Genomic DNA, 17,789 nt, shown 5'->3' with positions numbered 1-17,789 from the left:
TCCTGCTGCCCTGTTTTGGGTCCTGCTGGCGCTGACCCTGGGATGCCAGTGTGGGTCCCATGCACTTGCTCCCTCCCAGTGCCCCCCAGCCCTGACCCTCTGCAGCCCCAAGCCCCTGCTCCCTGGCAGGGGACAAGCTGATGCGGAGTGCGGGGAAAAGCAGCCCCTTGCTCACCCTGTGGCCGGCACTCCCTGCTGCTGCCACTTCCAGTCTGTGCAGGGCTGTCCTGAGCAGGCACAGGCAGCCACATGAGGGCTGCAGCGCAGGGCACCGGCCACAGGGTGGGTAAGGGACCACTTTTCCCAGTGCTCCTTCCCTGCCCAGGTTCTCCCCTGCCCTTCCCCCCTGCCTTTACCTGAATTTCCAGCACAGTGCAGCCACATGGTCCCTGCTGGGGCTTCTGGCTGGGGGGGCAGGGCCGGGCAGGCCCTGCTGTTCTGGGAGCCTGCTGGGCTTCCCCTGGGTCCTACTGCCCCTGGTTTATGTCATTTTTGACATGAACCAAGGACAGATCAATATTAACTTTACAAATTTTTTAGGGGTCCCATGGGCCAGATAGAATGGCCTTGCAGGCTGGATCTGGCCTGCGGGCCATATTTTGCCCACCCCTGTATTAGGGGGTGTTGGTCTAAGGACATAGGCAGATGAGGATCTTTGGGTAAATGTGATCTTTTATTAGACCAACTAAATAGTTGGAGATTGTATTAGATCAACTAAATATTTGGTCTAATAAAAGATATCACATTTACCCAAAGAACCTTGTCTGACAGTATACATTTATTCACACAAAATGTAAATTATCTCACTAAATGGGTGGGCCCTCCCTTTTGTTCCATCATGGTCTCTAAGGTCATCTGAGAGCAACTTTCTGCAGTTTTCATCTGTGTAAACTGTGTAAACTTTTTGAAAAGATGTAGGAGCATGTTCTTGCTAGTCACCTATTGCCATTGGACCTTCTTCCCCTCTGAGGTCCATTAGTGCCTGAACCTGGACATCTGCAGGCACGTTAAGACCTTTTTAGTTGGGTAGATTTGTATTGGTTGAGGTTCAGGTGTGGACGATTGCTTAGGATGTTGTTTTATCAGTTACTATTTTATTTTATATTTTATCTGGTTTTATCTTTTTTTATTGTAAGCCTCCCTGAGCCACTTTTGGAGAAGGCAGCATATAAATCCAGTACATAAATAAATAAATAAACTTGAAAATGTTAACAAAATTACAGCAAATCTAGATACATACTAATATTCTTCTAAAAAAATTCTTATCCTTTAAAAAAAAGGATCACCGAAATATTTATATAGAAACTTCCACTTAGGTTTACACAAAAATTAACATAGACTTTTTGCCCTCCAGTGAAGAAAGGTGGTGGAGGGATGAGGTATGTGTATGTTGTTTTTAACTTTGAAGATAACGAGATAAAATAATCCACTTGGGAATCTGGTGTATGGAAGTGTTAGAAAATGTACCTGAGCCTGGTTGTGCTGCTCTTGGTGAGGAATGATGGAGGGAGGTGCCCCTCTAAATACAGTCTAGAGCACACTCAGGCCAGCTTTATGTTATGGGGATTGATACAATAGACCACTACATCCTATTTTAGAGTTGCCCACAGTCATTTTGCATATGGCTATTCATGCTGGCACTCCAGTATCTGAAGAGTCTGGTACTACAGCTTCTGTGTGCTGCTGTAAAAAAGACAGATATTAAAGCAGGGGCCTCTTGCTCCAAATTTTGACAAGTGAATGCAATTCATCTAACTTCTAGCTGAAAGTGCATTTGAAATACAGATGTATGGACTACCATATTTACCTGAATCCAAGATGAGTTGGAATATAAGATGATCCTCCACTAATTAGATTCTATACATGAAAAATTATAAATTTATTATAATTTTCTATGTATAGAATCTAATTAGTGGTGGTCATTTTATAATCCCCTCCTCATGCTGTGGCAGGGAATGCTGCAGCAGAGGGTGAGAAGCCAGGGCCCTGCCCCTTGTTCTCCTGCCAATTGTCCCCCTGTGCCTGTGCCCCTTTCTATTTACCTCCTGCCATGTGGCCCCTGCCACCTGCCACCCACCTGCTATTGCTTGCCCCCCATGCCTGTGCCTGCTTCTCCTAGGGCCGACCCCCCCACCCTTGACTCCTCCCTGCCATCTTCCCCCCAACCCTCTGCTTTCCTTGTGCTACCCTCATCTCCCCCACCTTCCCTTCTTCTGCAGCTCTGTTCCCCAGAGCAGTCAGCAGCAGTTTAGCCCCAGCCCCAGTCCCAGCCCAGTTGGTTAGGGAGAAGTGGCAGCAGGTCCTGATTGGACTGGGTTGGTGCTGGTGGGACTAGAGGAGCCAGAGCAGCAGGTAAGGGGGTGAGAGGGCAGCTGGCGTGGGGAAGCAAGGGGTAATGGAGGCATGATGCATCAGGAAAGGCATAGACACTGGGGCAAGGGGTGGGGGAGGCTAGCTGCAGGTTCCACCCCACCACATCTCGTCCTACCCTGCACTTCCCTTTGACCTGTGCCTCTCCCCACCAAACATGCCATTTCAGTCTGGGGCAGGCAGTGGCTCATCTCCAGCATCATCCCTGAGCCCCAGGCCAAAGCCAGAGCTGAGCTGCTGCCTGCCCCAGGCTGGCACTCAAATCCAAGATGAGGCTTCCCCCTATTCCTTCTGATTGGAGGGAAAAAACCTTGGCTTTGATTTGATTAAATGCAGTAGTATGATTTAAACATGTTTGTGATGCAAACCTTATATGACAAACTTGCTTACACTTTGGCAAAATTTCGCCATGCTCTTCCCAAAACCATGGGGCAAGTCATTTGATGATTTTCTTCTGTTATAAGTATCAGTACGTGTCCTGTATTATAAGTGCATATGAACACACAGGTGACTTCTCATTTGACACATGCTTTATAACCTCAGGCATCCAGTTGGTTAAATACTGTCTTTAGTTTATTTTGTAACTTTTTTCTTTTATTAATATTTCATAACCACTTAGACAGAGGAAAAAGCAAATCTGTAAGGATCAGTGTTGTTTCAATTTTTTATAAGCAATCTAAATACTTTAAAATAGATCTTTATGAATTAATGCTACAAGGGGAAAACAATGTGAAAATTTGGCATAGGAGGCTAGATTGTGATCTTCAAAGTCCACAAAGTGAACTGTGCACTCAAGTCATACTCATTTCAATGAGATTTATATGGCTACGTCTGCTAGTCAGACTTAGCCATATTACACTTTAAACAGTAATTTGGATAGGGCTGAATTTTGTAACAGAAAAAATGATAAAATGTGCCAAAAGTGTGAAGGGGTACTTTGTGCCTAAAAGCTTGTCCAATATCTCCTCCAACTATTTCTGGAATATGTGTAATAGATAGGACCACTGAAACAGCTGTTTTCATGAAGAGTTATGTTTTTTCTAAATAAGGAATCTAAGTGCCTATAATTCCTTTGAATTTATTTTCTGTTTTTTTTTTCTGAATGGACAATGCCTCATTGCAAAAAAATGCTGTCTTGCAAAGAAAATTGCATTCCTGTTTCTCTGCCACAAGAAGAGATGAGATTACTACTGAGAGGTTGGAAGTGATGATACCACTTCTTTTAGATACAGCTATCTGTACACTGCTCTACATGCCTAGCAACAAACCAGACCAAGTTGGATACATATATATTAGTCCGTGCATAGTGTCCTCAATCAGGTATTTTACCATGGAGTGTATTGATAGATGTAACACTAACTCTAGTTTACCATGGACTTAACATAGACTTTAGGTCTTTGCTTCCCAGAGGAGAGGATCCAAATCATGTGGAGTCCCCTCAATTATCTTTGTACCCTTAAGTAGCACCAGGATAGACATTCGCTGCATTTCATTTGCTGTTCTCATCTGCCCCTATGTAATCACCTGTTGCTATGAAGGCTGTTTCATTCATGGCAAAAAAATCCCAGATTATCTCTCACAGAGCATGTCTACACGTGCAATTCATTTACAGTGATAAACTCCAGCATACATGTACCCAGCACCACAGCATGTTGATTCAAGTTGGCTGGCAGGGGACCTGGGAGGTCAGCCTGACAGCCTGGGGCTACTCTGGCTCAGCTCAATGTGTTGTGGAGGGGCTGGCTGGGGCACAAGGATGCTTCAGTGTGGGGCTAGCCAGTAGGCAGCTCCCTCACTGAAGGAGCCTTGTGCCCCAGCCAGCCCTGTCAATGTCTGCATGTCCATTGCTGCACACTAATAAAGTCTGCTGCAGGTTAGTATTTGTAAATACAAGCAGTATCCTGCGGCACAGTTTATTAGTTTTCTGTGGCCTAATAGGGGTGCATGTTTAGACACTGAGATGTTTCCTTTGGAGCTAATTAGGTAACTCCACAATAAAAGTCTTGTGTAGACACACCCACAGTGCAGTTCAGAATAAGACTATAGACAATGTACCACATTGTGGCTGAAGCACAGATAGGTCTCCATTCCCAATTAACTGGGGACGCAAAAGCTGAAACCATTGTTCTGCCAAGTTTATCCCATCATTTATTATGTGGCACAGTTCCTATTTCCTTAATTAGTAGGTCTCTGTGTGTGTTGGGGGGGTGGGGGGGGAGGGTCTTATATCACAGTAACTCCTTTTGTCCCCAATTACCTTGTGGAGAGAGCTAAACTGGCAACAGCCCTGAATGAAACTGGGGAAAATGGACATGGTTCATGTGAAGTGACTGAAACCGGTTTCAAATAAACCTGGAAAGATGTAGTATCTGACTTAAATGATTTAGGTTAAATTGGTTTATTGAACTTCTGCCCTGGATCCCCTCCAGATTCAAGTTAACTCACGGTCCCCCAGCATCCCAGGATGCTTTACACCTCCCTGCAAACCCCTTCCTCTCAAGGTGGGTGGGCTAGCCTTGGCCCAAGCTGTCTGCTGCAGCTGAGCAGGGAGGCATGCTCTAATGTCCTTCTGGCTTCTGGCCTGAGCCACTGCAGACACGTGACTGCATTTCCAGAATCAAAACTGAATGTGTGTTCACTTGCTTATTGGTTCAATCTATACAGTTTAGACTAACCTGCAAAGATTGAATTAGTTCAACCTTGGGCTTTTTGACTGTCTGTACTTAGCCACTGTGTCTCAGTTGCTCTGTGGTGTAATTGTCCCCTTGCTTGGAGTTACCCCTTTATAAAACTGAAAACTACACCAAGGCAATGACTCTATCTTCTGAGTAACCAGGGCATACTCTGTAGTAATTGTGGGCACTGGGAAAGTAGGCAGCTAAGGCAAATTTTGTTCTTCCCCCCTTCTGCTTAAAAGCAGCAATAATTTTTTTTTCTTTTTTAATGTTTTTTTACACAGAATTATCCCCCCTAAAAGTAGCTTTGCAGCTGAAAAAAGGTAGGCAAATGCTGTGATAGACCCTTTTCTGCTGTTCATTTCTGTGCTTATTTTCCCTTAGTTAAGATAAAGTGAGAATGAACCTCATGTTTTATTTCCTAAACAAATACTAATATTAGGGAGAGATCATTTGAAGAGGTACAGAAAATTAAACACTAATTTTGCATATCAATTGGTCTTAATGTTCTAGGTGTGATTCCAGATCACTCTTAAGACTGTTAACTTTACATCCATATTTAACGAATGACATTATTCAGTTTCATGGGGTCATTGTGTCAAAATGTCTGTGTTAGAACTTTAATTTATTTCCAGAGGTTCGTTTTAGTGGGCAGGAAGAGTGGTTCATTGGATTGATTTACTGTCTCTAATCCACTATGTGGATTTTAATGCTTGGAACTTATTCTGTGATATAAATTTAAGACCCCCAAAAATTCAACTGCACTACAACTGCAAGAGCATATTTAGCTTGAACAAAACTGGGGAACTCAACTCAAAGGAAGGAGGTTGACTACATTACAGAACTGGTATACCCAAATTCCAGGCAGTATTGATTGTGCCATGTAACCATCATCCTGAACTACCTGCTGGTTCAGCCAGGCATCTCCTGTTGGTATTAATGAAGCTATATGCACTGAACTAAGAACAGAACTTGCTCTGTTAGCATCACTTTTTGAAGCAGTCATGTGAGCTATTATCCTGCACATCAATTATCAACTATAAGTAATGGACGCTAATATAATAATGTACAAATTAAGGATTAAGAAAAAGCATTAAGAATCCCCTACCACTTTCAACTGGGTTCTCAGGGCAGTGTAAAACTAGCATTGCAAAATACACTTTGCTCCGCTATAAATCAATGTGTGTATAGCAATGATGATCTTTGTTATGGGACTGCTGACTTTGTACTCTAAGATAGTCAAGTGCTGAGTGTAAATTTCACTGCTGACTAAAAGTGCAGAGGAAATGAGTGGGTAATGAGAGTAGAGGAGCCAGTTCTTTAATTGAATTAAAAGCCGGGTGACACCAATGCAGACACCTGTCCAATTACAGACAGGCCAAGGTGTTTACCATTGCTGTACAAGCGATTTGAAGATGACAGAAATCTTTCCGCCCACAGATTAACATAATGAAGGAGAACAGATTACAGTGGATGCTGGCCAAACAGCTAGGTTGGCAGCTGAGAAAAAAAGTAGTTTGCTGAAGTATGTAAATAAAAAACTGCACTTTCTATTGCTCACCTATTCAACACATCTGTTTCTTTGTTGCTGGCAAAATCATATGCATTTATATATGAAGCAAAGGAGTCAAATATAAATGTCAAAATAGAATTTCTTTATAGAAGTCTTGACTGAATACATTTTAAACAAAAAGATATTTTATTTTTTTAAAAGCACTTCCCTGCTGAATGATACACAATGTAAAATGTGATGCTGCATGGACACAGAATGTCAATTTTTTTCTACTTTGTCAAAAAAAACAACCCCTCCAGTGCTGGGGGCATCTTTCTGAATGTACTGTTTGCTGCTCTTGGTGCCTGAAGCCATTGGTGATCCCCACAGAATGTCTCCCAAAAGAAATACAAGGAGCATTAATTCACTATCACATAAAAACACCGTGACTGTTAAATGTACAAATAAAACTAAACTGCATCCCAAAGCAGAGCAGAGCACAAAGTGAATAGGAACATATATGAGTACCTATAGATGTGCTCATTCGCATTCTAATTAGAAGGCATCAAAGCAGACCTGATTAGAGTCTGGTCCTTGTTCTAATGATAATGGTCCAGCGTCACCTCACCATCACGTGTATTAAGTCACTGCACATTTCATACTGGCCATAAGGGCACTTTCTTCTAAACCTCATTGAATGAGCTTTAGATAAAGCATCCCATGGCTATTTTGAAATGCTGTGGGGCTTAATACACGTGATGATGAGCAGTATTTATTACAGTGGCTGTCCGGTAATTGCTTTAATTAAAACACACCCCCTACTCCCCCCACACGTGTATAGGCAGCCATAGCATACAACAAAATATACCCTACCAGATCTCCCTCTACAGTGAACATGCAGATGTCACATTTGCCAGCTTTGGTTCAGACACTTATTTATAGGCTGACAATAATTCAAACTGTATTTTTTTTTTACTTTCCTCTTTAGCCACTGTCAGTATGGAGTGCTAACCATGAGATCTCTGCATCTGATGGTGCCAAAGAGTTAATAAAGATGTCAGAACTACTGTGTTACACAAGATGCTAACACTTAAAAACATCAGTAATGCTTATGGGATGCTTTTTCAAATAGCTGTCTTGTATCATTGAAAGATTACAGGCAAATAAACTGGGGTTGCTGCTGCTGACCCTGATCTGCTTTCAGTATATCTGCTGTAACATTTACATGAGAGTCAGAGGAGGCAGTGTGGCTTCCCAGTATTAATAGAAGATTTGCAGAATTGTGAACAATATAACTGTGCCGAAGTCAGTAGAGTTATCTCTGATTTACAGCAGTCTGAGCAAGAGTAGAATCAGAAGAAGCAAACAGAGAGATCATTGCAAATGCTGAACTTCCAGGATTTTTTTTTTTGTCAAATCTGAGAAAAGGTTTGAACATCTCCATTTGAATTAAAAAAAAAATGTGGTGTCTAAATATGGGAATCCATTTGCTCTTTGGATTATTCATTTTTATTCCATAAAAGACAAAACTAGGCCCAGCCCAGATGCATCTAAGACAGACTGCCCAAAAATTTAATGTGTTATTTCAGTTTTTAGCATGTCTGATTTATTTTTTTAAAAATCTGTAACTATTAAGCATATTAAGCACTATTAAGCCTCTTTCAGGGCTTTGATGTGTGTAAAGTTTTGAGGGATCACAAGAAGTTTTGCTTTCTTGTTGTCTCATTCAAGAGCAAAGGATTATTGCCTTTTCTGTTCCAATGACAGTAGGCACTGTTCTTTTCTTCCACTTCGAGCATATGTGTCACCCAAAAGAAGTAGTCCATATTGCATGCTACCGCACACAAGGAATCTTCAGTCAAGGACTGTGGCTTCCAGAGATGCAATCATTCCAATGGTGGTGATGGAGTGGACCAATGATTACATAGCAGTTTGACTTATAAAGTTAGTTTGACTAACCTTAGATGGTGATGTGGATGCTAACAGATTTCAGTGGAAGCCCAGCAAGTGCATAATATAGAATATTACCACAATGAATATAACCCACAATGAAATTTGCAAGTCTGCCTTCTTTTTATTTCCTGAATTTTCATTTCACAGTAATTTACCATTTGACCTGATTTGAAAAGGAGAACAGGAAATACTTTGAAAATTTATTTTAAAATGTATGTGTAACTTTTATAAAGCAATCTCCCAGTAAGTTCATCTATGTAACTGTGTGCTAGGATGAATGTCTGTCCTCTATGCCTACGAGCAAAACTGAACTGGTCTTGCCACATGGTAGATCTAGAGCAGGATTCTAGCCACTTCTTTTTAATAATACCAACAGGTCCTGAAAACCACATTCATGTATTTTTGAGTCCTTTAATACTGTATCAGGTGAATAATGGAGTAGTAAACCCTGGGATTATACAGTGCTACCAATGTAACAGAACTTGGATGATATGTTTTATATGGTACAGGGGCTTGATTAAATGGGAAATCTGGTAGAGCGGTATTTAATTTCTGAGATGGAGACATGTATTTTGTTTTAGGAGTGAGGTTACAAATTACTTGGGGAAAATAAACTCACAGCTAAAATAATTTAGCAGGGGAAGGAATGAACAAAAAAGCTGAGTTAATTGCCAAATGTGTTAAAGGTTTACTTCTCAAATCTGAAAAAAAATCTAACATTTGTTACCATTTTGTACTGAACAGAAAACTACTCTATTTAAAAAAAAAACCCTGAAAATGACAAATGTAGTATTTTCATTTTTTTATCCTCTTCTCCTTTAACATTTTAAGTGCATTTCAGAAAAAAAAATTAGTGTCTTATGACTATATATGCCCAACATGCAGACCCTTGTGTACACATAGGTAACACATGACTTCTTCCTGTTTGTAGGCATGTTAACAGGCTTGCATCCCTTCACAAACTATGCTGTAACCCTAACTGCTTGCACTTTGGCTGGCTGTACTGAGAGCTCACATGCATTGAACATCTCCACTCCACAAGAAGGTAAAGTAATTTCAAAGGTCTTGACTTCCACATTTCAGTCATGAATAATAAAACAGCAGAAGAGCTAAATGCTGCAAAGCCATTTGCTGGAAAACCCCAACCTAATTTGATGACAAAGTGCATTGCCAGACCATAATTGCTCCATTTTTTGGGGGGGTGCGAAAATGAATCAAACTCCATACCCTTTAATGACATGCATCTTTAATAGCTGTAATGCAGATTAATGGGCTTTTTAATTGCTGTTACATTGTTCATGCAAGAGCCTTGTCATTAATATGAAGCATCTGAAAGATTAATGAAAGCTTCCTCATTTTACTATGGCTAAGAAGTAAATCTAGAGACAGTCTGACTAAAAAGAATTGATTGTATGGCACAGTATGAAATTGAGAATCAAACGGTTGATTTCCATGGTCTCTTTTAACTGCTAAACACCAGCAATAGGCAACTATTATTTCAATATGAGGGTACCTCCAAATGCCAATTGAGCCATTTATTAATCTTCTGCTTCTCTTCTTAACTCGTGCATATTTTTGTTGTACTCAGAACTTAAAAGTTGCAAGCATAAATTAGTGTTTCTCAATTGTGTATTAAGATCTGGAGTATAGAAAAAGAGAAAATGTGTTATAGTTCTGGCTTTAGGGACCAGCTTAATAACTGCTGTGCATCAGTTTCTGAAGGACTTGTTTCCAACCGATCTGAGGCATATGCAACTCCTGTCTCCTTTAAGCATAAAATTCAGGGCAAATTATTCTCTCAGTTACATTAATCTAAATCTGGAGTAATCCAGTTAAAATAAACAGTTAGTCTAGATCAGTGGGGGCCAATGTTTTTGTCAGGCTTCTGTGTGCGCCTCGGTGGAGTTCTCTCTTTAACAGCTTGTAAATTTAAAAAAAATCAGTTTTTAAATGCTGTTTTTCTTTCTGGTTTTAACCATCTTGGAAATATCTTGGGAAGGGTTATTTTGCAATTTCTTGTTCAATTTTGTGGGATCACAAAGTTTGTCAAAAGTTTGGTGTTTACCTAATGTTAAACTTTATTTTTAAAGGTGTTTGGTGTTTTCTTTACTCTATCATTTAAGTCTGTAGGAGTTTTACCATGGACTTCAATGTGAACAGGGCAAAATTAGATCATGTTTGAGGATTTTTTGGAAAAAAAATTACACCTTGAACATTCATATGATTCTCTATTACTAGGTCCCAGTCAATGAGACTAGATATTGTTGGACAGTTAGATGGGCCACCAAGTATTCTTTCTCTTTGTTGCTGTTTATTCAGCTGCTGACATAAATCAGCTGGAGAATCACCAGATTCAGCTTCACATAGTTTTAGGCCAAACATTTGCTATTAGAGGAACATATTTTGATAAGGTTTCCCAATGGAGCATTATTTTTATGTGAATCCTTTGGTATATACTAGCAGCATCAATCCAATTTAAAAATCTCAGCCAATTAGAATCCCTTAGGATGTTCTAAACATACTAATGTTTAAGTGAAATGATAAATGAATACTATGGCAGATTTATTAAGGAAAATTTGAGACTTCCTCTGCCAAGCTTCTGGCATAAACATGGAAATCTAGTGTTATCATATAGTTGAATTACTGCACATTACTGTACATTTTTTCTTTATACAAATTATTTTTTTACTCAGAAAAAAATAGTAGTTATTTATATAATATACATATTATATATGTAAGGTATAAAATATACAAGAGACAGGACATTTATACTGATGGACTGATATGGTAAAATTTTAGGCAAGAACAGTTTTTCTTTTTCTCCCCGCAGCGTTCAATAAAATCTTGATTTTTATCCCACAGAAAGACTGAACATAAAGTCAATTTGTGTAATTTCTATTTGGGATACACTCTTGTTGCATGATCTTAATAACAATAAACTTCTGATAGAGAAGACAGACACCATGTCACACCCTCCAGCTATCACTGTTTCCCTGTTGAAACATTCATTACTATATATTGTTTTCACATTGCCAGCCAGTGCTAGTTATTGTTTTAAATTGCTAATTCAGTGCTTATAAATTACCAGGTATGCCTCCTAGACTAAGGTCCCAACACTGCCACCTTTGTGATATTCAGTGGGATTGCTTCTGGAGCTAAGAGGTAACTCAGTGGAAGGGTAGGAGAACTGAGTCTTTAAATTATTAGCCAGCGCCAACCACTACATAATTGTGTATGCAAAATAATGCTAATTAGATTATAACCGCATGCATGATTGAACTAATTATGCATATTATTGCATACCACATGCCCCCAAATAAGACACGCACCTTGTTTTTTGGAAAACAAAATGAAGAATCTCCCCCCCCCCAGAGTTATGGATGCATGGAGTAGGGACAGAGCCTAATCTTCAGCTCACTCACCCTTCCTTTCCTGATTAAGCAAAAGCTTAAATCTTAGCTGCTGCTGAAGGTGGGTCTCCATGGCTAGGTCTACAATTTTGAAAATTGCTAAAAACATTCTGCAAAGCTGTGAAATAAGGGGAGAGACCAGGAGTAGCTAAACATAACAAAATTGCCGGAAGAAAGGATAGCTTGATTGAGGGAATATCTAGACTATTAAAAAGGATAGAAGATAATTAATACCTGTAGAGTGAAGAACTGTGAGCTATTAAATCAATTGGCTCTCTCAGATGCCTTAATAGAAATACCAGTGCTGCTGCAAGCAGCAATCAAAGTGTGGTGCTTCTACTCTGGCCACAAAACCAGCTTCACTGTTTAAAACATGCACTCCAATTATGGGAAGCTGATTTTTTGGGGGAAGGATGTGTGTGCTATGCTAGTAAATATGGTATTAATAGTGCAAAGCCAAGCCCTGAAAAGTTAAATGCTGAAATTAAGGTTGCCTGTACATAATAATATCTGCATCTAAGATATTAGAAAAAAGATCCATGTGCAACTCAGAATCAAAGTCAAGATTATATGGGAGATTATACCTGGTTAGGAGACAAGCGTTAACATTTATCAGATCTCCAATTTAAAGTGTTTTAAACGTAAGTGTTTAAAGCTAGACTTATAGAAACATATGTATGTATCTGTGCAGGGCCTGAGAGTTCAAAAGTACAAAGGGTATGCCTTCCCCTTCCAGTGAAATGTATGGCGATGCAAGTACTTTGCATCTCTAAACACCAAGTAAATGTGGATGCAGCTTTTTAGCTTCAGACACTAAATTGTAAAAATTTGGTCCTAAAAATTATTTTAAAGCACCTTTGGTAGGTCTGGTAGCTCTCCTTTAAAATTACCTGACACTTGAACTGACAACCAGTTTTGTCACCTATTCTAGTATGACTGCCCCTTCCTCCTTCGAATAAGTTGGTTTGCTAATTAATTAATGTCTATGAGATCCACTGCTCTATAGGGTGCATGGAGAATTTCCCTGTCTTGTCAGAAGAAGTCACTTGAATACACAAGGGATTTTCAGACAAGGTAAAGGTAAAAGACACCAGAGATAAATCACATACTAGAGTAAGCTCTTGTTGCTGGCAGGCATGTTTTATCCATATGTTTTTTCTCGCCTGGCAAGTGATTATGTGACCCCACTTATTGATAGTTCAGTTTTAAAAATGTTGACACTTTGCAGCTCAAGAACCCTCATGAATTTACAGTGTTCTTTGAGCACTGTCCTAAGAGCAACTGTTCACTAAAGGGATTATCATTCATTTTTTATTTAATATAGTATAGGGTATTATCTGATATAATTATTTGCCATCAGCAAACAAATAATAATTATATAAATCTTTTATCAAAGAATTATTTTTCCATTTGCCTCATTACTTATTATTTTTATTTATTGTTACTGTGTAGAATGTTAAATAATTTGGTATATGGACATGGTAGTCTTTTTATAATGGCTTTAGGACTACATATTTGATTTATTATTATACATTTTTAGGGTTTTACATATTCTTTCCAGCCCCTACAGATGTACAGCCACCAACAGCTATATCTTTCCCCACTTCTTTACTGCTGAGTTGGAGTCAGCCAAAAAACCCGAACGGTATTATAACACAGTACACTTTATATATGGATGCTTTACCAATGTACACTGGAAATGGAACTAAATATATAGTCAAAGGTGAGTTTTATATATTGGTACTCCTGTCCTAATTACCAGGTTGATTGCATGTTTGCCTTCTCCTCATTTCTTAGAGCATCTTTTTTCAAGTCTGACATCTCTAGCTATCACTTGGCTAAGGAAGGAGAATCAGACAATTCTCCCATTGTCAGACAAGAACTCAGATGCAGTTCCCCACTTATTCCAAAGCTAATTTGATTATCTCGGTAGGCTTGATTTAACTTGAACACCTAATATTTTGTTCTCTTGGTGGGTAACCAGTGACCCAACTGTCTTTTTTAAAGAAAAGCAAAAAAAGATGCTTCATAGGAAACCATACTTTTAAAACAATAAAGCAGATTTACGTATCTGGGGACTCTGGTAGTTCGAGCCTATAGATTCTTCCACTAAACCCCTGCTGGGTTGTCTGGCTGTGACAGCCTTTGTCTTTTTACGCCAAAACCAAAACCCTCCCTCCCCATGTCAGTAATTCTGTATAACTTGCCCAGTCCTTTCTCACAGGACTCAAGATACCTCTTAACTTTTTTAAGTTCTTTGAATTGGCAATACTAAGCTTTAGCAAAACAAGTTTGCAAACTGTTGGTGATGAGGTAGGAGCTATAACGTTTTCCTACTGTCTTTCAAGTGTACAATTGTGGCCAGGTACAGATACTTTTACTGGTATAAATGATTGGAAATCAGTCTATACCCGTAACAGAACAGAAGTTTGGATTGCACAGACAGGTTTAAAAATGGCAGAACCCAGTCTAAGAATTGCTCTCCCAGCTCCAGGGCGAATGTGTGTTCTGTTAGCTACCTATCTGCACTATGCCGTTTACAGAAAACCATGTAACTTAGCTTGATCCTGCCTTGGCCCTTTGAATGTCTGTAGCGAGCCTTGTCTAGGTATGTCCTTGTCTAGGGAGGCATTCTACAGCATCCCTGCATAGTCCCCATTCAATTACATATTGTAGGAATAGAATATAAGTTATATGCTCTGTCTTAATGACTGGGTTACATAAGTATTCTGTTTCATAGAATCACTATCTCTGCTGCAGAGTATTATTTCAGTGTCCAGTCCTCTCACATTTTATTTTCTGCTTAACTTATTGTTTAATTAAGGTATCACAAATTCATCAATTATACCGTGATTTTTCATCCAATGAAAAAATGAACTCTTCGTGACAGTGAAATAAAAGTAATAGCTGGTCACAATTTTGTGTATTTCTATAGATATATGTAAAACTGAAAACATTCCAAATCACTATCTACACAGGATAAAGAGGTTTCAGGGTCTTTCTTTCTTTTTTAAGACCTTAAAACTCTGAGGTATTTCTATGCTGAGAGTTAGTACAACACACATTTAAAAATGCATACAGTTCAATTTTTTTTTTTTTTTTTTGCCTTACACAGGCCATGAGCTACTAGTGTGGTGGGTCAGTTCTGACACTGAAAAATGAATCCAGTTAGAGAACCTCCTGAAGGCTGTTGATGTTTGCTATAATAAATAGTGCACACTTTAAGTCAAACTTTTTCATTCTGTATTCAAAGGTAATGGATTTTTCGTAACCATAGTAACCTTGGTGTATTTCTGGATAAATACATGAGGTATATACATTCTGGTTTTATTTTTGAATATAAACTACCACATTATGTATTACTAATAATATGAAAAATAGGATATAGTTTAGCATAATGACAGCTTAAACTACTATACATTTTTCTTCTGCAAAAAAATAAATATTTATCAAATCTATAGGTTCAATTAATTTTCCCCCCCAGTTTTCTGGTATTCTTGTAATGCCATTTACCTTTTTTGCAAGATCTCCATTAATCTCTTATTGCTGTTCCATAACACTATTCTTAAGAATTTTGTAGCAGAAAATAGTTGTGCTCACAATCTTCTTATTAAAAGCATTATTGAAAGATCTTGCAGTGTTATTGTTAGTAGAGTCATGTTCTTGCTCTGCTTTTTGCATCTTGTGTATGCAGGATGGCCATTAGTTGGAAGGGAGGGGAGACTTTTTTTTTGTGGAGAATATTCAGCATGCTAGTGTTTTTTGAAAAGTGCAGGTCAAACTGTCCTGACTGACTGCTACCATAGAGGCTATAAATTGAAATTGAGGTCAATATAGTTTTTGCAATTGTCCTACTAGAAATGAAGGTAGGCTAGTTTTCAAGGGCACCTATACACAAGTAGTGAGGCTGCTCTGATGTGCTGTAATTACAATAAGTTGGAACATACTCGATTAATCGAGTCTGCTGGAGTGTGTTAATTACTAGGCCTGTGTAAATAGGGAAGTATTCGATTCAGATTTGGCCAGTTCGGAGGACAGTGTCTCCATTCGATTCAGCCTAATCAGAATCGGAGATTCAGCGCTGATTCGGAGATTCAGATTGGATGGGGAGAGGCAGGCATAGCTGGGCAGCTGCAGGTTCTCCTGTGGCTCTTCTGGCTGTGCCTGCCTCTCCCTGGGTGGGGGGAGCCATAGAAGAAGCCCCCAGGGCTGCCCTCCCCAGCCCCATCCTCCATGCAGCCCCTGCCTACCAGCACTTGGAAAAATAAAAAAAAAGCCCCACTCACCAGGTGCAGCAAGGACTGTGGGGGCTCTTGGGCCTCCTGGCAGAACCCCTCCCCATGCAGACCCCATGTCCCAATTGCCTCCCCTGCCTGGCCCCACCCCTGATGGCCCACGCCCTGCCCCCCCTGGCCCCAGCAGTCTGGGAATAAAAAAAAACAACCCCAAAAACCGCGCTCACCAGCAGTACCAGGGACTCTGGGGCCATGTGGCAGAGCCCCCCCATCACAGCCTCTGATCCCCAATCCCCAGACTCCCCCCTACCCAGCCTAGCCCCCAATGGCTGCCCTACAGAAAGGACATGGACAAATTGGTCCAGCAGAGGGCAACAAAAATGCTGAGGGGGCTGGGAGACATGATTTATGAGGAAAGACTGAGGGCCTATTTAGTCTAGAGAAGAAAAGACCCAGAGAGGATTTAATAGGAGCCTTCAACTACCTGAAGTGGGGTTCAAAAAACCATAGAGCTAGACTGTTCTCAGTGGTGACAGCTGACAGAACAAGGAGCTCAAGTTGCAGCAGGGGAAGTTTAGGTTAATACTAGGAATAATTGTCTTATTAGGAGGGTAGTAAAGCACTGGAACAGTTTACCCAGAGAGGTGGTAGAATCTCCATCCTTGGAGGTTTTTAGAACCCGGCTAGACAAAGCTTTGGCTGGGATGATCTGGTTGGGGCTGGTTTTGCCTTGAGCAAGAGGCTGGACTAGATGACCTCCTGAGATTCCTTCCAACCCTAATTTTCCATGATTCTATGATTCTATAACAGACTCTTTAATAGTAGTGTTGAAGCAGTGTTGTAGTTGCAATGGCCCAGGAAATATGTGAGAGGTAAGGATTTTTGTGGGTGATATTTTTTGGACCAACCGCATAGCTGGGATATAGACTTAAATAAGTTTTCAAATGCAAGGCATTCTTTTTCAGTTCTGAGGAAAAAACACTTGCCTTGCCTGCTTTTTCTTCAGACCTGAAGAAAAATGCACTCTATTCACAAGGCCTCTTTATGTGGCTTATAGCACTTCTTTTGTGTTCATATCTGCTAATAGTTCAAATACCATCTTTCTTATGACAATATGGCTTCTGTTTCTTTACACACACATTTATTTTAACATTTTAGAACCTTAAGAAAAGTTTAGTTGCCATTTGAGTTTCGAAATAGAAAATGTCTTTGGAGGAATAAGAGGATTTCTGTTTGCTCTCAACCACCTCCTTCAGAAGCCCAGGCACAATTTCCACGCATGAACTTTGATCATGGCCAGACATTTGGGGCACCTATACACATGCCCAATGCCTGCTCTGATGTGTGTTAATTAGCACACATTGAAACAGACTCAATCTAATTAGCATGCTCCAGCAGCCTTGGTGTTGTGCGTAGTCAGCATCCCTGCACTTCAAAATGGTGGCAGGGGCATTTGTGCCCCTGCTGCCATTTTGAAGTGTAGGATGCTGAATACATGAGACGCTGTGGGGGTTTAGGTTGTAGCCGTGTTGGTCTAAGGATATAGGCAGACAAGGTTCCTTGGGTGAATTTGATATCTTTTATTAGACCAACCCAAATGGTTGGAGAATAGTTATTAAGCAAGCTTTCGGGTTCAAAAACCCTTCGTCAGGCT

General features: G+C 40.0%; 1 protein-coding gene across 1 annotated transcript in view; it reads left to right on the top strand.

Annotated features, from left to right (window-relative positions):
* USH2A (usherin) overlaps positions 1-17,789 on the top strand; it is a gene marked incomplete at its 5' end in the record, with an annotated part of 567,922 nt that overhangs the window by 202,852 nt on the left and 347,281 nt on the right. The window contains 2 exons of the mRNA XM_025209559.1: positions 9,422-9,535; positions 13,462-13,623. Of these exons, the coding sequence (XP_025065344.1) occupies positions 9,422-9,535; positions 13,462-13,623 (276 nt within the window). The remainder of the gene's footprint in view (positions 1-9,421; positions 9,536-13,461; positions 13,624-17,789) is intronic.

The sequence above is a fragment of the Alligator sinensis genome, unplaced genomic scaffold, assembly GCF_000455745.1.
Source record: "Alligator sinensis unplaced genomic scaffold, ASM45574v1 scaffold842_1, whole genome shotgun sequence".
Classification (NCBI taxonomy): Eukaryota; Metazoa; Chordata; order Crocodylia; family Alligatoridae; genus Alligator; species Alligator sinensis.
The sequence above is the reverse complement of the archived record's forward strand: the minus strand, read 5'-3'. Positions and strand labels throughout refer to the sequence as shown.